Here is a 27,260-nt window from a genome sequence, read left to right on the forward strand (position 1 = left end):
AATGGCAAAATGCTACCCATAATTCCAATGCGTGTCAAACAACATAGAGTTCAAAGTCATGAAAATAAGAGTCCAGCAATCACTGATAAGATGGCACAGGAGGGACACACTATGTGTTTCATTCAGCTAATGCAGAACCTCCAACAGAAAAATGTGTATTATTTATGCACATGTCAAGAAAAAATAAACTAATACCCCCATAACACCCACATGTCTTATTGGTCACTCATTCCTTTTCTTTTTTCTAGATTAAAGTAAACACATGATGGCTGCTTATCTTTTTATAAATCCCTAATCAAACTTTAGATTCTTAATTATTTTAGATAGAGCTATATTTTGAGGACACAACATGCTTTCTGCATAGCATTAACCATAACCTATCCAAATATTGACTGAGCACTTCATACCAGCTGTTTCAGATGTGGTTTTCAGAAATTCTATTTCAGCTCATGGCTAATTGAGAGCTTTGTCATTACCTTCTGATCTTAAGTGGTATTACTGAAGTATTTCTAGATGTACTAAAATATCAGTGCTCAGTGAAGAGTGTGTATCCAGACAAACACAGCTTGGAAAAATTTTGCAGCATGTATTTCCAAGTATCATCCATGTGATGGTTGAATTATTACCTCCAATGCATTAGCTGGACTGGAGGTTGACATGCCATGCTTGATGTGGCTGTAATAGGTCACTGGAAGCCACAAGCCCAGTTAAACCATAGAGCTCATACTAAACAAATGACTTTGCAACTCCCTCTTTAACTTTGGGCTTCATTTTTCTAAAGAAAAATGTTAAAGGTTGTTTTAAATATTTAAGCCCATGGTGATACTCAGTGATGATTATACCCATCTAGTATATCTATGAATAAATCATTTGATTATGATTTTTTTTAGGAACTGACTTAAAGCAGCCAGTCCTGAAATACATAATAGTATGCCAAAATGGTCTGTGATTTCTTCTCTCCTATTATCTTGATCATAAGTAATTCTTTAAGAATATCAAATAATTTTTCTTGTATACAAATATTTTATCCAATGAAGAAGAGGAAAAGAGAGGGAGGGAAAAAGAGAGAAACACACACACAGAGAGAGAGAGAGAGAGAGAGAGAGAGAGAGAGAGAGAGAGAGAGAGAGAGAGAGGATTTCACCCCCTTTTTTCAAGTAATGTTGAATAAAGCCCAAAATAACAATCACAATTCTTATGGAAAGTCTATTATAAGTCACTTTAATTTCTTTATCTGTGTTCCCATCCAAAATAGCACTTGTACTACTGTGATAGTGGCAAGAAATTTCATTCAGTGACTCATATGACACTAAAGAGAGTGACATGGGATTTTACTCTTTTATTTAACCTCAAAATCCTTCACTGGAAATTTAAACAAAGTCAATTGTTGCTACAATTGCATGTAATGTTTTGGCCAAGATCATACACAATTATTGAAGTCAACACTACTTCTCTCTTGCCAATCTCCAATACTTTATTTGGGGAGTTACACGATTAGAAACTTACTCAAGGATGCAGAAATAAGACATCCCTCTTGTCCTGTCTCACTCCTCTCCACATTTATATCTACCTTGTAAAAGTAAACAGGAATTGAATCAGATACTACTTCTCAGGAGTAACTCAGGCATATCCATGTGGATGATGAGTGGCTGTGTAACCTACAATCTAAAGTTGACATTTATGAATATGATACTTTCATCATTTACTCACCATGCCTATATCACTTCCTATAAGAATCCTTGTGCAGTACCAACTATGGATCCTGGACTCCTCCTGAGCTCTTTCTCTTTATTTATGCTAACTTATACTATGAGATATGGCTTCTTATTGATTATATTGTAGCAGCAATTTGATTGCTAGTTTTAATTTCTGAAAGTTAAACTATACCTAGGCTAATAAAAAATTTTTGCATTTTGAAGTTCATAGATCTTTAGCTTTCCCTAACACACAAATATTTATGGTGGGAAAAAAGGCCTACTGCTCAATAGGAATATCCTAGCACTATATAAGCCATTTATAAATTTTGCATCCAAATGAGTAAATTGTACTCAACTTTCTGGATTGTCTTCTACCGTACTTCAACAGAGTGCACAGTATTTTGATTATATATTGGTACAGCACTTAATAGGAGCTCATTTAGCCTTCAAAGGACTTTCAAAAAGAGTCAAATTGAGTTTAGAATCAATGTGACGAATCCACAACCTTTGAAGGAAGAAAAAGTTCACAAAGACTGTCTTAAGCATACTAGAATCTGGAATGCTAAGGGAGGTGGGGCGACTTGCCAAGAAAACAATGAGGGACATATGGGAATCGCATTTTGTTTCATTGAGTAAGCTCAAGGGAGCCAGGAAAAAGGAGCCCAACATTAGCAGTTTAACTGGATGGTGCACCCTAAAGCTTATGCCCAGATGGCAGCCCTTCTCCCTGAGGAATCCTGAAGGAAGGGCCATGATGACAGCATTGGAAGACAGGGTTAAGGCAGCCTGGCATCTGTGGTCTGTAATGCCCACAGACTTGAGCCTGGCAACACTGACGATACAAGGATGAAACGCACTCATGAAAACCAGGCTTCTGGTAAGGAGACAAGGCATCTGATGATGCTCATGTTACATGTAATTTAAGTTGAGCCTTTATGAATATAATAACAATGGATCCACTATGAAGAAGGTCTTGGGAGGGAGGAAGTCATCAGGATGTGGATCTTGGTAAGGCAATAATAACCTACCGAAAGCAATTTGTTTAGTTTATCAATCAGTGGTTGAATTTGACTCATAGCCCAGCAATTCAATTGCTGGATATATTTTTTTAAACATGACTGGTTCTTGGACCACATTAACCAAAAACTATCAGGTATTTTTCATCATGTAAATAGAGCCATATTATGAAAAACTTCAGGGGGAAAAAGGAATTAGGGCAAAATAATTTTGTTGGTTTCTTCTTTCAGGACTTTTCAAAGAATGATAAACACATCCTTCTAGGAAAGTGACAAAACGTAAGACTAGAGAGGACCATGCCCTGATAAAAGATTATGCTGGGTAAATCAAGATAATAATCAAGAAATGTCACAGAATCAGATTTCTGTTACCATTGTGTTCAGTTGACAGCCATCCTGTTGGTTTTGATATCATCTTGTTTGTATAAACATTTTTGGTAAGTTTAATCCAATTTCAGTATTGTTATATCTGGTACCAAAACATGTGGATGATTTTCATTTTGAGAATGATTGCTGCCTGCATTGAATTCTCATTGTGTGTGGCCACACCCTATAGGAAAATATCTACCAACAAGCAGGTTTGAGCAATTGCTTAATGTTAGGCAATTAAATACAAGCTTAAGCCACAGAAACTAAAACAAAATTTCAGCAAACACCTGCAATATATATAAATCAGTAGGTATCAAATTTAATACTATCAAAAATAAAATAAATTACGTGGAACATATATTTGTAAGATATTACTTGTTCCATACTTTAAGTGTTGAGAAAACATAACAAAGCACTAGAAAGTCTTGTATATGAACACTAAATTTGACAGTAGAATTTGTGTCTTATTAAGTCTTATTAAGGCTTTTACTAACAGTATAAAGGTGTTAGTGAGAAAACTTTTGCCTGAATGAGGAAAATTTGGCCTTTGATAGTCTTCACTAATATACAAGCAAACAGTGAAACTACAATCTAAAAATTGAAATATTAGCTATCAGGAAAGCAGATGGGTAGGAAGGAAATCTGGAAGGAACCAGATTACACATCCAGATCAAAATTTGGAGCAAGGAGTTGGAGTAACGGGCAGACGGGCCATTAAAGTCTGTAAGATCTGGTAAATGTTTGCCACTTTGTCTTTTCTCAGAGATGTAAACCAACCTACAGTGGCTTACGGAACAGCTTCCGAACAAGTTAGAGCACCTTACACGGGCAGAGGTGAGAAGGTCCTCAGGTTGCTCCTGCTCACAAGATCCATTGTGAGTGGAGGCTGATTTTATTCGCAGACATTTTGATAGACACTCGGAAGTAGCCCTGTAGACATTCTCTTAGTAATGTATTTAGTTTATTCTTTCATTTGAGCTGAGGAATCAAAGAGAGAATTAAATGTATTTCCATCCTAATCACTAATATGGGTCCTTTATCAGTCTAACATGAAGACTTCAAGTAGGAGGAATTTCAGCATCCTCATAAGTATGGATTTGTTTTAAAAACCTGGTTAAAAGAAAGAGAGATGGGCAATATTTTCATACCCCACAAGGTAACAACAAATAACTGTATAAATAAATAAGTATGGCTAAAAAAAATCATTTATGATCTTTCAAAACTAGACTTGAAACGAACAGCCTTTCTAACCCTTGCTGGTTTCTCCAAAGACAATGCCTAGCATATAATCAGATACCACAAGATATGCAAAGAAGCAAACCTTAGCAAAAGCAAGATGCATCATCAACTGAAAATAAGGTACCGACCAATTACAAGTACTTACAAATCATAACACACAAAGTTCAGGAAGATAGGTATGGTGAAGAAAAGGAAAATTATAAAAGAGAGGGACCAGTGAGGAATCTTAACAGTAAATAGTATGGTGTGAAATGGAAAAAAAACTATTTGCAAAGGATGCATAGCAGACAGGACTGATATGAGAGAAGCCAGTAACACAGAACTTAAAGACCAGTGGATCCAGTGGATGGAGTTATCCAAAAAACCAAACCAAACCAAACCAAAACAAAGTCCAAGAAAACAAAAACAAAAAACAAAAACCAGAACCGAAACAAAACAAAAACAAAAAACAAAAGACAGGAAAGCGAGGCAGAAGACAATAAACAGAGCCTCAGCGTCTAATGGAGCAGCGTAAAGCGGTATTAGCTAAAATTTTCCGGTTGTTATCAAAAATAGCAAACCACTGACAAGACACTCAACAACCGTCTAGCAGAAGAAATACCAAGGAAATCATTCCCGATCTAGAAATCTCTGGACTTTGAAGATAAACAATATTAAAGATAGAGGCCAACAAAATAATTTTTAAAAGATCGATAATAAAAATGACAGAGGACAGCTCTGATTTCTCAGATAAAAAGGAAAGGATGGTAACTGCACATGCATTTAAAGCAAGAAATAGCTGCAACATAAAATTATATGCCAAAGGCTAGCATTCAAAGGGGGAAAGCTCATTTCCTTATAGATGAAGGACGGTTTTGGGATCAGTAGACCTGCAATAAAAGGACTGTGGAAGGAAGGAGTGCGAGGTGAGAAGAAGTAGAAGCAGATGTGTAAGTCCGCCCTAATGGACACAGAACACGGGAGATTGTTTATGTAGGCTAATATTAAAAGGTATTTTTATTTATATGTTTATAATATGTTATATTATATGTTATATAATATATAATATATTATAATATATTATATATTATATAATGTTATAATATTATATATTATAACATAATATAATAATATAATATATTATATAACATATAATATTTATATGTTATTATATGTTTATATCTTCTCTCTCTTCCCTTCTCTGGTCCTACTCTCTTCTCTCTGTCCTCTTCTCCTTTCTTTCTCTCCCTCTCCCCACCCTCTCCCCTTTATCATCTACCATAAAAATTTTAAACATTTAAAAGTCATTAGATGTTTAAGGAGTATTGATGATAAGTTAATGTGTGAGTCTATAATTGGTGTAAAACTAAAATGTGCAATAAAATAATGTGATATATCAAGAGGAAAGAGACTTACACCATTATAATTCTCAAAAATATGAAAGGTTTAAGTTTTAAAAAATTAGTATTTTGACCCTAGAAGAACTAAATTACATGTGAATTGAAAAAATAGTTTGGAAGGGAATGGTACAACTAGAAGGACACGGAACAATGGAATTTTAGTTACTCTGTATCTAAGATGTCTGAAGGGGAATAAGGCAGTATTTTTAATACATTTAAATATGTAAATGTAGATGAAGAGAGTTAAGAAAAAATATAGCCCTAAAATGTCATTATTCAGAGAACAAAAAACCCTGAAATCCACAAACTTCGCTGCTCCTTCAATTGCTGAAAAACGGTTACCTGCAACTCAGTGAAAGCAGAGAGAAAGAAAACATTGAAGACAGAACCAATAGAATAGAAAAGATAAATAAAAAACCAACAGAGCAGAAGTTGTTGCATTAAAACAATCTATAAGATTATCACAATGGGGAAGGGGAACACTAACATTCAGGCTATTGTGATCACACATAATTACTGCAGTTGCCACGTAAGTGACGTTCTATACCAGAAAACAGGCTACAATAAGGAAAATCCAATGCCTATGTATATTGATTTTGAGGGAATTTGGGGGGGGAGGGCTGTTCAGAATTTTTACAACTTGTGGTGTAGCTAAGTAAATAATTTTTAAAAGACGTACTGTCTGAGTTTGATTTCTGTTGTGATAAAACACTGACATAAAGCAACTCAGGGAGGAAAGGGTTAGCCCGGGTTCCATTTCCAGTCATATCCATCCTTTAGGGAAGTCAGGGCAGGAAATCAAGGTGGAAATCTGGAGAAAGAAACTGGAGAAGAAACTTGGAGCAACTTTACCAATACCAACTATGTTGCTCCCATGGTTTCCTCAGCTTGCTTTCTTACAGAACCCAGGCCCACAGCTGAGGTCTAACACCCATAGAGATCTCCATGTTTCTCCACGTCAATTATCAATCAAGAAATGTCCCACAGACATGGTCACAGGCAAATTTAATGAAAGTATTTTTTTAATTGAGGTTCCCACTTCCAAGGTGACTCTAGTTTGTGTCAAGTTGCCAAAACAAACCATCACACAAACCATATGGAGTTTTACTCAATATGCATTATACTTTGACTAAAAAAATAAATGTCATCTATTTACAAAAAGAATTAACTAATTACTAAACTGCTCCTATTTGAAGGAATCTACCTTGAATTGGGGACGACTGACTGTAGTTAAACCTTTTAGTCACTCTTACGGAGAAATCAAACTGATATTGATTTGCAAGTTTTATCCGTAGTTGCTAACTCCCATAAGTCTATAAGTTTCTATGCATGTTACTGGGTGGGGAAAACAATCAGTGGTCTTAACCCATTGTGAATCTTGTGAGCTATAACAACACTGGCCTGACAAGACATGTCTACTGGTATAATATTGTTATGAATGCTACGGGTGTGACCAAATAATTTCTGATTGCATGTAAAGCCTGCTCCATAAGATGGAACTCTTGCCTGATACCATGGGCCAAAACCCCATGGTTGAATAAGTCAGAGGCTCGAAGGGAGAGCCTAATACGTTTTTCCCTTTTATTGGATATTTTCTTTATTTATATTTCAAATGTTATCCCCTTTCCCGGTTTCCCCTCCAGCAACTCCCTATCCCTTCTTCCCCTCTCCCTGCTTCGGTGAGGATGCTCCCCCATCCACCTACTCCTTTCCTTCCTGCCCTGGCATTTCCCTACACTGGGGCATCAAACCTTCACAGGACCAAGGGCCTCTCCTCCCATTAATGCCTGACATGACTGTCCTCTGCTACATATGTGGTTGGAGTAATGGGCCCCTCCATGTGTACTCTTTGGTTGGTGGTTTAGGCCCTGGGAGTTCTGGGGTGGCTGGGTTGGTTGATATCACTGTTTTTCCCTTGGAGTTGCTGACAATTTGGCATAGTATTATTCTGCTCCTAAAGTACTTATATTTATAGCCACTGATTAATTCTTCTCTGTCACCACAGAGTCAACTTTTTGCAATAAATGGTGACTGATAGGGAGGGTCAAGTGCAGAGAATAGAGGCTATGTGGTACTCAGCTCAAAATGGGGTGTCTGTATCATCTCTGCCTCTTCTCCCAAAGAGCAATGGATCATCATGAAAGAGAGGGTGGGAAGGCTGTAAAATCCAGAGTTAGTGAGAATTTGTGGTAAAACAGACTTTGCTGGACATGAACTCTCAGTAGCTATGATTGCATGCACAAGACCTATAAAACATCAAGCCAGACAAAATCCCACTATGGATGCAGGGGAGCTCATGAAGTTGCACCTCAATCTGAAAATCTATTGGCAGCTGTGTGCTGAGGAAAGGGCAGCTTCTCCAAACATGTGGCCCCTATGGGGCTACTCATGCACATATAGGCAGTCCGTTTTCCTGAACTGTGAATTGTCATACTTTTGAAAAATAAAAGTTTTATTTTGACTGAACTATAATTTATCAGTTTCAAATATCAGAGTAACGTATATTATTTTTCAACTTGAAATAAAAGTTTTTATCTTGTGTTTTCAAAAGATAAGGCAGAGAGACATCAAAGATAAGGCAATATTAGAACATCATAATTGAAGAAACTCCTAAAATCTATTGGGAAGAAGAAAAAAAAAACAGCATAAAGGATTCAGATGTGAAGAGAAATGGAGAACAAAAACATGATAAACATTTGGACAGATCACATAGTCACAAATTAACTGAACTTCTGAATTAAAACATCAGTATTTTTAGGAATGTATCCGGTCATGAAATATTTATAAGGGGTAGATCTGGCTGTGCATGCTGGTACACAACTTGAATCACCCCAGGAGGGAGGAAGGCAGACGCAGGTGGTTCTCTGTGAGTTGGAGGCCTGATGGGTCAAGATAGTGAGTTCCTGGGTACCTGGAGCTTCATAGACAGATTACATCTCAAAAACAAAACAAACAAACAAAACAAAACAAAACCAAAACCAAACAAACAAAAACCAAGAGACAGGAAATGGAGTAGAGATCTAGAGTATAACAGGGGGATATTTTAAAGTAAAAATGCATAAAAGTAAATAATACATCAGGAAATATGGTAAAAGGTAAGAAAAGCTGGTTCTGACCTACGAACATTATACAGATATTGAAGGCAAAGAGATTTAGTCAAGTAATTGTTAAATACAATAAATTTCTAAAGGGATATAATAATAATTTTTATGTCTAATAACAGGGTTTCAAAATATTTATAAAGTAAATATTAACTATAAGAATAAATAAACAGGCCTGTCATGACATTTAGAAACTTAAACCTGATACTTTCATGTGGCCACCATAGAATCCTGAAAGGATCACATAATACTATATGGAACAGTGAAATAGAAGCAATTTATTAGCTCACGTTAGCAGAGAGAGTATCTCATGCCTGGGGTTCCTGTACTCAGAGAAGTGAGGAAGAAGAAATTCTAGTTTGAGGTCAGCCTAGGATGCACAGTTAGATCATGTCTCCCCCAAGACAAATCCAAGTCAAAACAATTAAGATCTCATTAACTTTTATTCCCAGCACACAGAAGGCTGAGGCAGGTTGTAGTTAAGAGTTTGAGGCCAGCTGGAGTTACCTAGTGAGATCCAGAATAACCTGGAATTCAGTAACAAGCCAAATCAACCAAAGGAGTGTCAAGTCGCTGTCCAGTGTCTTCACTATATTCCTAGAAACTCCCTTTAGAATTTTTTTTTAAAATAAGGCTTGTTCCTAGCAAGAAATCCTCTCAGTTTTTGCACAGCTACAGTTTTAATTAATTTTTAAGCTTTTCTCTCCCTCTCCCTCTCTCCCTCCCTCTTTCCTTCCTCTCCCCTCTCCCTCTCCATCTCCCTCCCTGACTTCCAGTCAGATTATACAGATACAGATTGAGCCCAGCTGGCTATGAGTGGGGAATCCAGAATAGCTTCTTTCCTCCTCAGCATGACGTGCTGGTACCAACATCCTTAGCTTGCCTTTTATGTTCATTTTCTGAAGGACTATTTTGGTGAAGGTAGATCTTAGCTAGTGACCTTTTTCTCACCATACTTTAAATAAATCACCTCTGCTTCCCATCTTCATAGCTTGTCATGGATGTCAGCCATTAAATGAATCGAGGCTCTTGATGGCGGGTGCATTAACTTTCTCCTATAGTTTTCAAGTTTATCTTTGAATCCCAACAGTTCCACTATGATATATCTAGCTGTAGATTTCTACTAGATTATACTATTAGCAGTTCATTGAGTTTCTTGAGTACGTTGATTAACTCTTTTGGGGGGGAATTCTTGGCCCTCATTGTAAGGTCTTTCTGAATTGTTCTCTCTTCCATTCTGAGGAGTCCTAGCGTGTGTAGATTGGAAGATTTGATCACATCCTCCTTTCTGTTTTTTAAATTCTACATAACTTTATTTCTGTTTTTGAGACTAGACAATTTTTCTATCTTCATGCTTAGGGTTCTCTGTCCACCTGCTCATATTTTATATTAAGCCCTCTTGGCATTTTTAAATTTTACATTAATAAGTAATTAGCCTCATAATCCTGCTTGGTCCTAGGTTTACTTAGTGTATTTTTATTAACATGCTCTGTAGAAAATTACATTATCTCACCAATCTTTTTAAATGAGTTCGTTTTGTTCTGGTTTTTTTTGTAAAACATATTTAAAGTGTCTTTGTCTTCTAAGCCTGAGAGCTGAGCTACCCAAGGTACATTCATTACTGCGTCTTTCATTACCTTATAATTTCTTGTTCTTTGCCTGTCTACTTGTTGTTGTTGTTGTTGTTGTTGTTGTTGTTGTTGTTGTTGTTGTAAGGTAGACTTTTGGGAGCTTGGTTGGAAGTTTGAGCAGGAGAGAGCAGCTACTTATATACTCTTGACCAACAGAGATGGTCCTTCTCTACTCCATAATGGTCATGCAGCTTCAGGAGGGACAAGGTGGTAGGGGTGACGGACAAGGAAGATGGATGGGACACAGGAGAGGTGAGGGAAGAAGGGAACATTTGAGTAGCCAACCCTAGTGCTGGTGATCAGTGTGTGACACATATTGCATCCATCTCTTTTCTAAACGGGAAGGTAGGAGCAGTAGATCTGGGAGAGGGGAGGAAGGGGTACTGGGAATAGTGGATGGAGAAGAGGCTGTGCTTAAGATATATTGTATGAGGGAAGAATAAACAAAAGGAAAAATAAGAAAAGTGAACTTTTGAAATCAGGCATGATCCTATCTCTGAGCATTAGAGCCCCACTTCTATCCGGGTTTTTTGTTACTTTAGTCGATAATTGTTTTGTTTGGTAGATTTGTGAACTACATTGATAAGGTTTGTTTGCCATGCTTTATGCAGTACTGGCTTTGGATTTGTTAGTTTAGTGGTTAGTTACTGCCTTAGCCCCTGTGATGCTCACCATGAGTATGTAAGTGTTTTGGTGTGTCTATCTGGGCAGCTAACCTTGGCTTTCACTTCCTGTTTGAGCAGAGTCTCAAAGTCAGCTTTAACTGAAAGTTTAGGGCCTCTGTAGGTCTTTTCTGAACTTGAACACAGTCCCGGGTATACACATAGCCACATCTTGCCATTCTTGGAGCCTGCTAGACTGTCAGGAACCTGGTGCCTATTATCTACCATACAGCTGTGCATCAGCTTACATGAAGCTTCTGGATTGCCCCTTAGTTTTCTAATTAATGCTTTTGAAAGAAAGGGCTTTAACACCATGTGATTCCTGCATGGTTTTAAACAAGGACAGACTTTTATAGTATCTTTAGGGAAGCACCCAACACAACAAATAAAGACATCTCCCTGGCAATCAGTTTCTAATGGAATCCCATCCTCACTACACCGGTAAAGCTGGTCGGTTTCCTGGTTTTCGCTGAGAATGTGCATTGCTATGTGTTTGAGCTGTAGGAGCTCTGAGGAAGGCAAGGTGCAAGCGAGGTGACTTAAGACACCACAAAGTTCACTGTTGCCATTAGGATTCGGCGAGTAAACTTTGAATACAGGTTTCTTGAGTCGATGTAAGCCTGCTGATAATTCCTAGAGTTTGAATATATTCGCCCTGATAAATTTTGCCAATTTTGTTATTGTCCTGCTAGAGGCCAGAATTTACAGGTTTCAAAGAGCTGTGTTTGCTAACGTTGTTTTAGCAAAATTGCTTTGGAATTTCACTTGGCAATACCTACCAAAATTTATTATATGGCTAACCTAGAAACTGGACATTCTTGTAGTGCATGGTTTAGAAAAGGCACCATGTTCAAGTGTTCATGCAGAATTGTTCAAAGAGTAAATATTGGTTATTAAAAAAAACACCCTATAGAAGAATGGACTGAATATCTTAGCATGCAAAGGAGTGTGTGATTACTGTAAAAGTGAGTGAGTCATAGGCACAGATCCATATGCACACAACTTCAAAGCCCAATTTTAAAGGAAAAATAAAACTAGAGTAGAATATGCAAGTATGAGTCTATTTTTTAATAAAGACTAAAATGTTTTAAACTATCAAAAAAAGTAAGTGGGTAATTTTTTTTAAATGCAGTAGATGGCTATGTGAGGTTCAGGGAGATAAGAATGACGTAGCTGAGAGCAAGTGTTAGCTCGATCAGTATACGAGGTTCTGTGTCAAATGCAGGAATCAAGGATAGCGTGTTATTTCATTGGATTTTGAATTTAGATATATTTGTTTCTTTTTAGAAAGATTATGTTTACTCCAGGCGTGGAAATGTTTTAGCTGTGCATTTGTGTGTGTGTTATTTGCATCTCTGATTTCTTCAGGGGTCCAAAGAGGGTGTCAGAACTCCTCTTCTGGAACTCGAATTACAGATGGTTGTGAGCGGCCATTTTGTGGGTGGGAACCAAACCCCGACTCTCTGCAAGGGCAGTCACTGGCCTTAGCCACTGAACCATCTCTCTAGCCTCATCTTGTCTTTTCATTTGTATCAAACTGTAATTACAGCAATAAAAAAGGACTTAAGCCACTTATGTGTACTACAGGAAGGCCCTAATGCAGGGGTTGGAAGAAAACTGAAGGTTCTGAAATTTAGACTTTATTAACTGTGTGCAGGATCTGAAATGTTTGGTTGATGTCTTTTTTTTTAATACTTTTATTGAATATTTTATGTATTTATATTTGAAATGTTATCCCCCTTTCCTTGTCCCCCCTCTCCAATTCCTCCTGCCCCTGCCACTGTGAGGGTGCTCCCTCTCCCACCCAACCACTCCCATCTGAATACCCTGCATTCTCCTACACTGGGGAAAAGAGCCTTCACAGGACCAAGGCTGTTGTTCCTCCTTTTGATGCCAGACAATGCCATCCTCTGCTACCTATGCAGCTGGAGTCATGGGTCCCTCCATGTGTACTCTTTGGTTGGTGGTTTAGCCCCTGGGAGCTCTGGGGGATCTGGTTGGTTGATATTGTTGTTCTTCCTATGGGGTTGTTTATCAGCTGTAGGCATTCTCTGGTGGAATTTTTGGGGTCATTTAAATATATTATTATATCATCTGTAAGTAGTGATATTTTGACTTCTTCCTTTTCAGTTTGTATCCCGTTGAACTCTTTTTGTTGTCTGATTGCTCTAGCTAGGACTTCAAGTAATATATTGAGTAAGTAGGGAGAAAGTGGACAGCCTTGTCTAGTCTCTGATTTTAGTGGGATTGCTTCAAGTTTCTCTCCATTTAGTTTGATGTTAGCTACTGGCTTGCTGTATATGGTTTTATCACATTTAGATTGGGACTTGAATTCCTGATCTTTCCAAGACTTTTATCGTGAAGGGGTGCTAAACTTTGTCAAATGTTTTCTCAGCATCTAATGAGATGATCATTTGGTTTTTTTTCCTGTTGAGTTTGTTTATATAGTGGATTATGTTGATGGATTTCCACACATTGATCCATCCCTGCATTGCTGGGATAAACCCTACTTGATCATAGTGAATGATCATTATATTTGTTCTTGTATTCAATTTGTGAGAATTTTATTGAGTATTTTTGTATCAATATTCATAAGGGAAAATTGTCTGAAGTTAGTTCTCTTTCTTTGTAGGGCCTTTGTGTAGTTTAGCTATAAGCGTAATTGTGGCTTCAAAGAATGAATCAGGTAGTGCTCCTTCTGTTTCTATTTTGTTGAATAGTTTGAAGAGTATTAGTATTAGATCCTCTTTGAAGTTCTGATAGAATTCTGCACTAAACACATCTGGTCCTGGGACTCAGTGAGTATAGGATGCACTATAATTGAACTGACCTTAATAGTTACTCAAAGAATGTTATCATAGTGATATAATATGGCAATATGTACTCAAGCATGAGAGACATCATCTGTTAGACAGTCAGAGAGTTTGGTTTTTTATGTCATTTCCTAATGAATGGTGCAGGCTACTCAAGCATGTGCATCATTTTCTTTTTTTTTTTTAATGATGTCCTTTCTTTCTTTCTTTTTTTTTCTTTTTTCTTTTTTTTTATTAACTTGAGTATTTCTTATATACATTTCAAGTGATATTCCCTTTCCCGGTTTCGGGGCAAACATCCCCATCCCCCATCCCCTTCCTTATGGGTGTTCCCCTCCCAACCCTCCCCCCATTGCCGCCCTCCCCCCATAGTCTAGTTCACTGGGGGTTCAGTCTTAGCAGGACCCAGGGCTTCCCCTTCCACTGGTGCTCTTACTAGGATATTCATTGCTACCTATGGGGACAGAGTCCAGGGTCAGTCCATGTATAGTCTTTAGGTAGTGGCTTAGTCCCTGGAAGCTCTGGTTGCTTGACATTGTTGTACTTTTGGGGTCTCGAGCCCCTTCAAGCTCTTCCAGTTCTTTCTCTGATTCCTTCAACGGGGGACCTATTCTCAGTTCAGTGGTTTGCTGCTGGCATTCGCCTCTGTATTTGCTGTATTCTGGCTGTGTCTCTCAGGAGCGATCTACATCCGGCTCCTGTCAGTCTGCACTTCTTTGCTTCATCCATCTTGTCTAATTGGGTGGCTGTATATGTATGGGCCACATGTGGGGCAGGCTCCGAATGGGTGTTCCTTCAGTCTCTGTTTTAATCTTTGCCTCTCCCTTCCCTGCCAAGGGTATTCTTTTTCCTCATTTAAAGAAGGAGTGAAGCATTCACATTTTGATCATCCCTCTTGAGTTTCATTTGTTCTAGGGATCTAGGGTAATTCAAGCATTTGGGCTAAAAGCCACTTATCAATGAGTGCATACCATGTATGTCTTTCTGTGATTGGGTTAGCTCACTCAGGATGATATTTTCCAGTTCCAACCATTTGCCTACGAATTTCATAAACTCGTTGTTTGTGATAGCTGAGTAATATTCCATTGTGTAGATGTACCACATTTTCTGTATCCATTCCTCTGTTGAAGGGCATCTGGGTTCTTTCCAGTTTCTGGCTATTATAAATAAGGCTGCGATGAAAAAAGTGGAGCACGTGTCTCTTTTATATGTTGAGGCATCTTTTGGGTATATGCCCAAGAGAGGTATAGCTGGATCCTCAGGCAGTTCAATGTCCAATTTTCTGAGGAACCTCCAGACTGATTTCCAGAATGGTTTTACCAGTCTGCAATCCCACCAACAATGGAGGAGTGTTCCTCTTTCTCCACATCCTCGCCGGCATCTGCTGTCACCTGAGTTTTTGATCTTAGCCATTCTCACTGGTGTGAGGTGAAATCTCAGGGTTGTTTTGATTTGAATTTCCCTTATGACTAAGGATGTTGAACATTTCTTTAGGTGTTTCTCAGCCATTCGGCATTCCTCAGCTGTGAATTCTTTGTTTAGCTCTGAACCCCATTTTTTAATAGGGTTATTTGTTTCCCTGCGGTCTAACTTCTTGAGTTCTTTGTATATTTTGGATATAAGGCCTCTATCTGTTGTAGGATTGGTAAAGATCTTTTCCCAATCTGTTGGTTGCCGTTTTGTCCTAACCACCGTGTCCTTTGCCTTACAGAAGCTTTGCAGTTTTATGAGATCCCATTTGTTGATTCTTGATCTTAGAGCATAAGCCATTGGTGTTTTGTTCAGGAAATTTTTTCCAGTGCCATGTGTTCCAGATGCTTCCCTAGTTTCTCTTCTATTAGTTTGAGTGTGTCTGGTTTGATGTGGAGGTCCTTGATCCACTTGGACTTAAGCTTTGTACAGGGTGATAAGCATGGATCGATCTGCATTCTTCTACATGTTGCCCTCCAGTTGAACCAGCACCATTTGCTGAAAATGCTATCTTTTTTCCATTGTATGGTTTTGGCTCCTTTGTCAAAAATCAAGTGACCATAGGTGTGTGGGTTCATTTCTGGGTTTTCAATTCTATTCCATTGGTCTATCTGTCTGTCTCTGTACCAATACCATGCAGTTTTTATCACTATTGCTCTGTAATAATGCTTGAGTTCAGGGATAGTGATTCCCCCTGAAGTCCTTTTATTGTTGAGGATAGCTTTAGCTATCCTGGGTTTTTTGTTATTCCAGATGAATTTGCAAATTGTTCTGTCTAACTCTTTGAAGAATTGGATTGGTATTTTGATGGGGATTGCATTGAATCTGTAGATTGCTTTTGGTAAAATGGCCATTTTTACTATATTAATCCTGCCAATCCATGAGCATGGGAGATCTTTCCATCTTCTGAGGTCTTCTTCAATTTCTTTCCTCAGTGTCTTGAAGTTCTTATTGTACAGATCTTTTACTTGCTTGGTTAAAGTCACACCGAGGTACTTTATATTATTTGGGTCTATTATGAAGGGTGTCGTTTCCCTAATTTCTTTCTCGGCTTGTTTCTCTTTTGTATAGAGGAAGGCAACTGATTTATTTGAGTTAATTTTATACCCAGCCACTTTGCTGAAGTTGTTTATCAGCTTTAGAAGTTCTCTCGTGGAACTTTTAAGATCACTTAAATATACTATCATGTCATCTGCAAATAGTGATATTTTGACCTCTTCTTTTCCGATCTGTATCCCCTTGATCTCCTTTTGTTGTCTGATTGCTCTGGCTAGAACTTCAAGAACTATATTGAATAAGTAGGGAGAGAGTGGGCAGCCTTGTCTAGTCCCTGATTTTAGTGGGATTGTTTCAAGTTTCTCTCCATTTAGTTTAATGTTAGCAACTGGTTTGCTGTATATGGCTTTTACTATGTTTAGGTATGGGCCTTGAATTCCTATTCTTTCCAGGACTTTTATCATGAAGGGGTGTTGAATTTTGTCAAATGCTTTCTCAGCATCTAATGAAATGATCATGTGGTTTTGTTCTTTCAGTTTGTTTATATAATGGATCACGTTGATGGTTTTCCGTATATTAAACCATCCCTGCATGCCTGGGATGAAGCCTACTTGATCATGGTGGATGATTGTTTTGATGTGCTCTTGGATTCGATTTGCCAGAATTTTACTGAGTATTTTTGCGTCGATATTCATAAGGGAAATTGGTCTGAAGTTCTCTTTCTTTGTTGTGTCTTTGTGTGGTTTAGGTATAAGAGTAATTGTGGCTTCGTAGAAGGAATTCGGTAGTGCTCCATCTGTTTCAATTTTGTGGAATAGTTTGGATAATATTGGTATGAGGTCTTCTATGAAGGTTTGATAGAATTCTGCACTAAACCCGTCTGGACCTGGGCTCTTTTTGGTTGGGAGACCTTTAATGACTGCTTCTATTTCCTTAGGAGTTATGGGGTTGTTTAACTGGTTTATCTGTTCCTGATTTAACTTTGGTACCTGGTATCTGTCTAGGAAATTGTCCATTTCCTGAAGATTTTCAAGTTTTGTTGAATATAGGTTTTTATAGTAAGATCTGATGATTTTTTGAATTTCCTCTGAATCTGTTGTTATGTCTCCCTTTTCATTTCTGATTTTGTTAATTTGGACACACTCTCTGTGTCCTCTCGTTAGTCTGGCTAAGGGTTTATCTATCTTGTTGATTTTCTCAAAGAACCAACTTTTGGTTCTGTTGATTCTTTCTATGGTCCTTTTTGTTTCTACTTGGTTGGTTTCAGCTCTGAGTTTGATTATTTCCTGCCTTCTACTCCTCCTGGGTGTATTTGCTTCTTTTTGTTCTAGAGCTTTTAGGTGTGCTGTCAAGCTGCTGACATATGCTCTTTCCTGTTTCTTTCTGCAGGCACTCAGCGCTATGAGTTTTCCTCTTAGCACAGCTTTCATTGTGTCCCATAAGTTTGGGTATGTTGTATCTTCATTTTCATTAAATTCTAAAAAGTTTTTAATTTCTTTCTTTATTTCTTCCTTGACCAGGTTATCATTGAGTAGAGCATTGTTCAATTTCCATGTATATGTGGGCATTCTTCCCTTATTGTTATTGAAGACCAGTTTAGGCCGTGGTGGTCCGATAGCACGCATGGGATTATTTCTATCTTTCTGTACCTGTTGAGGCCCATTTTTTGACCAATTATATGGTCAATTTTGGAGAAAGTACCATGAGGAGCTGAGAAGAAGGTATATCCTTTTGCTTTAGGATAGAATGTTCTATAAATATCCGTTAAGTCCATTTGGCTCATGACTTCTCTTACTCTGTCGACATCACTGTTTAATTTCTGTTTCCATGATCTGTCCATTGATGAGAGTGGGGTGTTGAAATCTCCCACTATTATTGTGTGAGGTGCAATGTGTGTTTTGAGCTTTAGTAAGGTTTCTTTTACGTATGTAGGTGCCCTTGTATTTGGGGCATAGATATTTAGGATTGAGAGTTCATCTTGGTGGATTTTTCCTTTGATGAATATGAAGTGTCCTTCCTTATCTTTTTTGATGACTTTTATTTGGAAATTGATTTTATTTGATATTAGAATGGCTACTCCAGCTTGCTTCTTCTGACCATTTGCTTGGAAAGTTGTTTTCCAGCCTTTCACTCTGAGGTAGTGTCTGTCTTAGTCTCTGAGGTGTGTTTCCTGTAGGCAGCAGAATGCAGGGTCCTCGTTGCGTATCCAGTTTGTTAATCTATGTCTTTTTATTGGGGAGTTGAGGCCATTGATATTGAGAGATATTAAGGAATAGTGATTATTGTTTCCCGTTATATTCATATTTGGATGTGAGGTTATGTTTGTGTGCTTTCATTCTCTTTGTTTTGTTGCCAAGACGATTAGTTTCTTGCTTCTTCTAGGGTATAGCTTGCCTCCTTATGTTGGGCTTTACCATTTATTATCCTTTGTAGTGCTGGATTTGTAGAAAGATATTGTGTAAATTTGGTTTTGTCATGGAATATCTTGGTTTCTCCATCAATGTTAATGGAGAGTTTTGCAGGATACAGTAACCTGGGCTGGCATTTTTGTTCTCTTGTGGTCTGTATGACATCTGTCCAGGATCTTCTGGCCTTCATAGTTTCTGGCGAGAAGTCTGGTGTGATTCTGATAGGTCTCCCTTTATATGTTACTTGACCTTTTTCCCTACTGCTTTTAATATTCTTTCTTTATTTTGTGCGTTTGGTGTTTTTACAATTATGTGACGGGAGGTGTTTCTTTTCTGGTCCAATCTATTTGGAGTTCTGTAGGCTTCTTGTATGTCTATGAGTATCTCTTTTTTTAGGTTAGGGAAGTTTTCTTCTATGATTTTGTTGAAGATATTTACTGGTCCTTTGAGCTGGGGGTCTTCACTCTCTTCTATACCTATTATCCTTAGGTTTGATCTTCTCATTGAGTCCTGGATTTCCTGTATGTTTTGGACCAGTAGCTTTTTCCGCTTTACATTATCTTTGACAGTTGAGTCAATGATTTCTATGGAATCTTCTGCTCCTGAGATTCTCTCTTCCATCTCTTGTATTCTGTTGGTGAAGCTTGTATCTACAGCTCCTTGTCTCTTCTTTTGGTTTTCTATATCCAGGGTTGTTTCCATGTGTTCTTTCTTGATTGCTTCTATTTCCATTTTTAATTCCTTCAACTGTTTGTGTTTTCCTGGAATTCTTTCAGGGATTTTTGTGTCTCCTCTCTATGGGCTTCTATTTGTTTATTTATGTTTTCCTGGAATTCTTTCAGGGATTTTTGGGGTTCTTTCAGGCATTTTTGCGATTCCTCTCTGTAGGCTTCTACTTGTTCTCTAAGGGAGTTCTTCACGTCTTTCTTGAAGTCCTCCAGCATCATGATCAAAAATGATTTTGAAACTAGATCTTGCTTTTCTGGTGTGTTTGGATATTCCATGTTTGTTTTGATGGGAGAATTGGGCTCCGATGTTGCCATGTAGTCTTGGTTTCTGTTGCTTGGGTTCCTGTGCTTGCCTCTCACCATCAGATTATCTCTAGTGTTACTTTGTTCTGCTATTTCTGACAGTGGCTAGACTGTCCTATAAGCCTGTGTGTCAGGAGTGCTGTAGACCTGTTTTCCTCTCTTTCAGTCAGTTATGGGGACAGAGTGTTCTGCTTTCGGGCGTGTAGTTTTTCCTCTCTACAGGTCTTCAGCTGTTCCTGTGGGCCTGTGTCTTGAGTTCACCAGGCAGCTTTCTTGCAGCAGAAAAGTTGGTCTTACCTGTGGTCCCGAGGCTCAAGTTCGCTCCTGGGGTGCTGCTCACGGGCTCTCTGCAGTGGGAGCAACCAGGAAGACTTGTGCCGCCGTTTCCGGGAGCTTCAGTGCACCAGGGTTCCAGATGGTCTTTGGCTTTTTCCTCTGGCATCCGAGATGTGTGTGCAGACAGCAGTCTCTTCTGGTTTCCCAGGCTTGTCTGCCTCTCTGAAGGTTCAGCTCTCCCTCCCACGGGATTTGGGTGCAGAGAACTGTTTATCCGGTCTGTTTCCTTCAGGTTCTGGTGGTGTCTCAGGCAGAGTTCCTGCCGCTCCTGGGCCCTCCCCCACGGGAGCCCAGAGGCCTTATACAGTTTCCTCTTGGGCCAGGGATGTGGGCAGGGGTGAGCAGTGTTGGTGGTCTCTTCAGCTCTGCAGCCTCAGGAGTCATGTGCATCATTTTCAAAGTAGCATCACAATGAACTCCTACAGGTAGTCTTGAGATATACTTCCTGGGGGTTTATTTAATGAGATTAACAAGTATTAACTTTTAGAGATATTTCTTCATTCCATGTTTACTTTCTGTAATGCTCTATACATTAAGATTTTAAGATATTTATTCTTCTTCTACACCCAAAATTCCAACATTTTCAGAATGTGTGTCCCTTGCTAATGAAAACTAATTTGGTGATCTGTAGATTTGAGGAAGTGTGTGTGTGTGTGTGTGTGTGTGTGTGTGTGTGTGTGTGTGTGTGTGTGTGAGAGAGAGAGAGAGAGAGAGAGATGCAGAGAGAGAGATGTGAGAGAAAGAGATATGATGTGTCATGTTAAAAACCTAGAAAGCTTAAATTGTCTTTTAATTTTCTCTCTGCTCTGCTGAACCTTTCCATCTTTTACTAAAAATATACCAATTTACTGCTATAGTTTGTTGCATGTGTTATATTTAAATGTTAATTTGAAACCCTTCACCTTTGCTGGATACATTCTTGTAATTCTTCTGGTTTATTAGTCTCCCCAGGCAAAAAGAACAGAGCAACTCGGAAGTGAGGAAGACAATCAGGGTCAAGGGCAGCTTCAAGTTTTGGCCCAGGCAAGTTTATCTTTGTTGATTTTCTTTTCTCTGTGTGTTCTGGAATAATGTTCTATCTCTTACAATCACTAATGTCTCCCTCTAGCTTATCTCCCAGTTTGTCACTTCTCTAAGCCCCACCACTCTTGGAAAAGCTCTTCTTTATTTTTATACTTTCCAAGATAAATTAGTACTCTCTTAAAAGAGGTAATATCATACTATGCCAGTGGTATTTCATTAGAGTTCGGATTTTCTGGACAAATGGGTAAAATATGAGAACTGAGTACAGTCTGAAAATAACAACAACAAAAAATTGGGCCTTTAATTCTTTATTTCCCTTTTGTTATTCATTACCCTGGTATTATTTAACAGTGTACTTAAATAAGCTCCCCATTTTCTCCTGGGATCAGAATACAGTGAACCCACAGACCATGAGCACTATGCCCTTAACCTTTAGGCTCCGTAGTTTGGACACTGGCACCTGTGACAGGTAAGTAGAGAAAACTCCTGGTTCACTAGGGGTCCACAAATATGACTTTAACTTAGGTTTGTTTTTTTTTTAATCTTCTACTGTGTCTACAAGTAATTTTTGGTTTCTACTTTTCCAATGTGATTTCTTGGTCCCCAAATCAGCAATTATCAGGGGTTCATTCATGCCTGTCAATATGGAATGGGTTCTATTATGGTCCTGTCTATCTTGGATTTTCTTTCTTTTTGTTGTTCTTGAAATCAGAAAGATAACTAACTCCGAAATTGGTAATTTTCACCAAAGCAATGTGAACTTACATTTGGAAGAGGTGCTTCTTTTGTATGTGAAGATGCATAGTGAGACTCAAACCTGATCTCCTCATCTACAAACAGCTGGGTGTCAGCACTGTGGACAATTTGTGACCTCTTCAGAACGGCTTAGTAGCAGGTCAGGAAAGAAAGCCCAGAGAAGCTATGAAATGTTCCACAAAAGGTTCAGGAATGAGATAAGGAACCCGGGCCGACAGAGTCTTTTTCAACATCCTTCATATTTTTTTTTCTAAAACCATGCCTACTGCCTGTTTAACAAGGAGGAGAAACGGCATCTGTAGGAATTCTTGCTCTTAACATAAATAAAGCCATGTTAGTACAGCTGGTGGTCAGTATGTCCGTAGTACAGTGTGTTGACACTCCGTTTGTAACTGGCCATTTGAAGTGACTACCTGCTAAAAATGGAATTATTAGTTTCATTTTTCTTCACGCCTAAATTTGCGAGTTCGGCGCAGCGGGCGGGGGGATAGTCAAGGTTTTCTTGAATGTATGAATTCTAATTAAGAAACCTTCTAAATTATCAATTAAAATTTCTAAAACTGGAAGCAATTAGGAATTGTGAATACTAATATAAAAAAATCTTTTGTCATCAAATGTAGGTATGGCTCCAACACAATTACAAATTGCAAAATGTAGTCAGGCTATTGCTGGCCACTTGAATCCTTTCAAGAACAAGATCCTTAGATATTCTTTGAACATGTCAACTTCTCCTGATACATGACATCACTCAAATAAGAATAATTACCCCCAAGGCATTACAGGGAACAGCAAAGCCTGTCCAGAAAGCTGACTCTTTCTGACCTTTCCACTTATCTTTTGCAAAGATAAAGTCTAAAAATGAACTGCTACATTCATTAATGGCCTCATTAATCCCCCCGATGAGCAGTTAATGTCCAGACGCTAAATCTTGTCAAATGCACACAGACATGTCTTTAAAAACAACAACAATCCTACAATCTACCTCAGTTAAAACATATTTCTATAAATTATATAACCCCTGGGCACCACATTTTATGATGCTACCCTACATTTAAAATCACAAGATTCAGGCATAAATTGAATAAAAATTCATTTAACGTGAAGAAAAATAATCTTATTTAGATTCTATCTTAGATTTATGATACACACGGTAATATCATATGTTGCTGGTAATAATAGACTTCCCTCAAGCCTCACAATTGCTAAAAATACCAGATCAATCACCATTCCAGATCACATTATGAAGTGTGTGAACTAGTGCATTAAAAAACTGTGTTAGCACCAACAAAGTTTATTGGGGTAGCTACATTCAAGACACACATGGCGGACCTTTAAATAGCACCGTTAAAATACCAAATAAAATGTCAATGTCTGTCAGGTCTCTGGCTTTTATAAATTGTTTAGACTGGAAACGTTGGGGTTTGGACATTGTTCTTTCATACGGTGTAGAAAAGAAGAGACCATAAAAGAAAAGAACAATAAAGCATAGCTCATTTTTTAAGTTCTTTCATGGAAAAACATACTCTGGATCATTACTCCCCTAATCAACAATTTCCTCCTTCCTCTCAGTCCTTCCGTTGTCGTCTGGTATTTGACTTTCTCCCCCTCCTCTCTCTGGGTGGTATTCTGAGCTTATATATACTACTCAGTAACCAGAGTTTTTAAGTGACTTCAAAAGAGACCGTAAGGATTGCATGACAGTTTTTACGCACTCACGCAGGCACGCACGCATGCACGCACCAAGAACATGGTATTTTTAATACGGACAAAGTTTTGCTCACCATTTCTATGGTCTTACAAACACACCAGTATGATCTGAATACAGAACAGTCAGGAGAGAAGGAAGGCTCTTCAAGCAGGACAGTCGCCAACTATTTACAGAGGACTTCTGCTCACACCTCAATGGCCATCTTCTTGCCCTTCTCTCCCAGTCTTCTTCCCTGTATTACGCGCCCTCCACCCCAGCCATTTCCCAAACAACAACATCTCTGTTTCAGCAGCTTCTCTAGATTTCCCACACTTAATGCAACCCAGACCTCACCTTCAGCTCTCCTGAGGCCACTTTGGAAGCCAGCTCAATGACACAGCCAACAGCCATGCGTGCAGCACCGGACGAGTGCAGCTCATTCCAAATGGTGTCACTGTCCACCTGAGCAAACAGTCAGCAGGGTCCAAAGAAGGAGAGAAAAGGAAAAGAGAAGAGAAGGGTGAGAAGGGGTGGGGGGAGGGTAGAGAAAGAAAAAGCAAATCTGTGAGGAAGGGCTGGCAGGGTAACAGCCTACGTATAATAACATTAGTCTTCCGTCCTGGCCAGCTGAGAAGGCCTTCTGGACATGGCTTTGCTTATACCTTTTCTCTGCACTGAGTTCTCCAATGGAAACACATTCCTGCCATGCCTCACTGCCATTCCCTGTTTAGATTTCTCACTACAAATAGCATTACATAGGCCAGATCTGGCTTAGGTACAGGCCTGCCAGAAACCAGGCACTGGCCGTAGGTAGAGCAAAAACCAAGAGCACTTAGTTATACATAAAAATCGGATTTGCAAGTGCTGGGGGGAGAAAAAACTGGTCTGACTGCAGGTTTATCGGGAGCCAAAGACAAGTTTTAAGCAGGTAGCAGTAGCTGGCCTCCAGTAGAAAGTAGTAACCAGAGCTGAGCCCCAAGTGTGGAAGGGCTGTATAGATCTCACACTTAAGACATTAGCTAGAGTGAACTGTTAGAGGAATTTGGTCCCCAGCGGAGAGGCTTAATTCTTCCAGGATGGGTACTGTTTAGAGCCTAGTTTGAGTGCCAACTGGAGTTCTTAAAATGCACAGCTGCTTCTGTCCTGGAGCACCACTGTGGAAGCAGGCATACCCTAGCACTCTTGAAGTGTCGCTGGTTCTTTTCCACACACACAATAGGAATGTACATATTGAGAATACTAAATGTGCAGTCATAGTGGTTTTCATTGTAATATAAATTGCTTATTTTACGTATAAAGCATTCTAAAACACTGAAAAGTCAGCACCAAATGATGGGCAGCTCTGATCTCAGAGTGTATGAGTCGCTGGAAATACTTGAGAAATGAGATTAAATGTTTGTGAACATAAATTTCGAGCCTTTGTAAGTGGGCCAAAGAGAGGATATCCTGTATAAAGTAAAGCTTTTGTTTTTCAAAACAAAATCGAGTAAGCTGAAGGGCTAGTCACATGAAAAACTGAAATAAAAAAATAAGGCATATTTACAAAGCACTTACAAGTTTTCTGAGTAATGTCACTTTTTTATTTTCTTCTCATGGAATCATTATTTGACTTAAATTAATGCAATTTATTGACAATACAGCCAAAACCACAATCATATTGTTCTTAAGGAGTATTAGACACACAGGTATCCAATAGGTGATTGGGGTTCTGGCCTCTATCCAAATAGCTGTGTCTCCAAGCTGTCAACGAGGAATTAAAAAAAAAATGAGAACTATAGAACCACGCAGATAAGCAAATACACACACAGGAAACAAGATCATCTAAACTGGATGGTTGTGGAGAGAGAAGCTTTTAGAGCGAATCTGTGAGGGGAGACACCCTGGCCTTATTTATTAAATGTGGGTTACACTAGTTAATCTCTGTGCCCCGGCTTCCTTACCCATGAAACCGTCTTGGGCAGCATCTGATAGCTCAGAGGTTAAGAGCACACACTGTCCTTCCAGAAGTTCTGAGTTTGGTTCCTGGTAACCACTTGGCATGCATTCGCACAAGTGCACAAAGCTGTTGTAGGAGGCTTTCGAAGAACCCTGCACTGCCTAAAAGCATTCAGCTGGGTTTGGAGTCAACCTTTTAGTTACAGAGGCAACATCTGCTCAAGAGTCAAGACCCTGCCTGATGAATGAATGCACTCGCTGACCCTCTTAAAGAAAGCAGCATCTTCTGCTGAGACTACATAAGCAGGGATGTGAGATTCATGAGGCTATGGTCTCAGCACTGTATGTTGAAAAATAAATCTTAGGATTGACTTTATGTTATAAAGTTTAAATTCAGTTTTTATATCACTACACACCTTCTGGTGTCATACTAAAGACTAGATGAATGAAATTTTTGAATTGAGAAGATATACAAAGACGTCTCACTAAATTTAAAAGGGCCAACGTGGTGACTGAAATATCACATAGATTCTAAGCACCTTATTTGTTAAATTTGGAATATATTCAAACATTACTCATTTCTCTATACTCTTCAGGCAGTTAGGCATTTTCTTCTTAAAAGTTAAGTATTCCACTGGTTAGAAATATTAGCTGTTCGCTCAACTGAGAACACCGTTGGATTAGCCACAAGGCTAAAAGGACTTAGGGTAGCACAGATACTTTTGTGTGAAAACCAGCTGCCTTTCACACCTTCTCTGCTTCCTGGAGGTTTTTCGGACTGATGACAAACAGTATGCATCCATACAGTTAGCGTAGTGCATAAAACCGTAGGAGTGACAGCTTGATGTATGTTCAGTTAAAATCTGTCTTATACCTAAAAGGAGTTATCATTTGGGGGTACTTTTGTTGTAAAGATTTGATTGTTGTTCCCAAAACATGATCAATGGGTTCTTGAGATTTATTATAGTCAAAGGTTTGCTTATCTCTAAACACATCCATTTTGGGGAATCTGGGATTCCCTACTCCTTCATTTGCTTATCCTTGAGGATATAGAGCATTTGTGTAAGAGCTAACTGAACCCCTGTTTTATGTATAGTTTATAATTAGGGGATGAAAATAAGTGAGCTCTACAGATGTAACTGATCACCAATGTCTAGATATGTGAATCGCTTTCCTTTCAACAACAAATCCCAGGCTGGAAAACGTACACAGTACAAGTAGATTGACCACAGCTTTTTGCTTGCAGATAGCTTTCTGGAATATTCTGCTGCTTAGGTTACTTATATTGGGAGAGAAACCCATTTTTCTTGTTTTTTTTTGTGTTAATAATTTTGTAACTGTTTATTAATCATTATTATGCATTTTGGATTCAACATGTATTTTGAAGGAGTTTTAGGAACACCAACGCTCTATCCCACTATGACATTATGTTCCAAACACTGTTTCACGATCAAATTAACTACCCAACATGTCTCACATGTATTTCCATATCTTAAAAGATCTCTAATATAGAATATTAGAAGCACGGGTTGTGAACAACTCTACCATTCTTGACTCTAGAATAAATACCCATACCTACTTCCTGCCTTTCACAGTGGGAGAAAGTATTTATTCTCCCTCTTTCTCATACTGAATGGAGAAGCCACCAACACTATTGTTCTTTATTAATCCTAACACCAGGAGGGTCACTTCCACAAGGGCACTGTGATTT

At 38.6% G+C, this 27,260-nt stretch overlaps 1 protein-coding gene across 32 annotated transcripts in view; it reads right to left on the reverse strand.

Moving 5' to 3' along the window:
• The window catches only part of Hdac9 (histone deacetylase 9), an 862,183-nt gene that overhangs the window by 169,823 nt on the left and 665,100 nt on the right, over positions 1-27,260 (reverse strand). For all 32 annotated transcript variants that reach the window (XM_063262499.1, XM_063262495.1, XM_063262482.1 and 29 more), the window contains 1 exon segment: positions 23,969-24,076. In XM_063262499.1, the coding sequence (XP_063118569.1) occupies positions 23,969-24,076 (108 nt within the window).

Source organism: Rattus norvegicus, chromosome 6, assembly GCF_036323735.1.
Source record: "Rattus norvegicus strain BN/NHsdMcwi chromosome 6, GRCr8, whole genome shotgun sequence".
NCBI classification, from domain to species: Eukaryota; Metazoa; Chordata; class Mammalia; order Rodentia; family Muridae; genus Rattus; species Rattus norvegicus.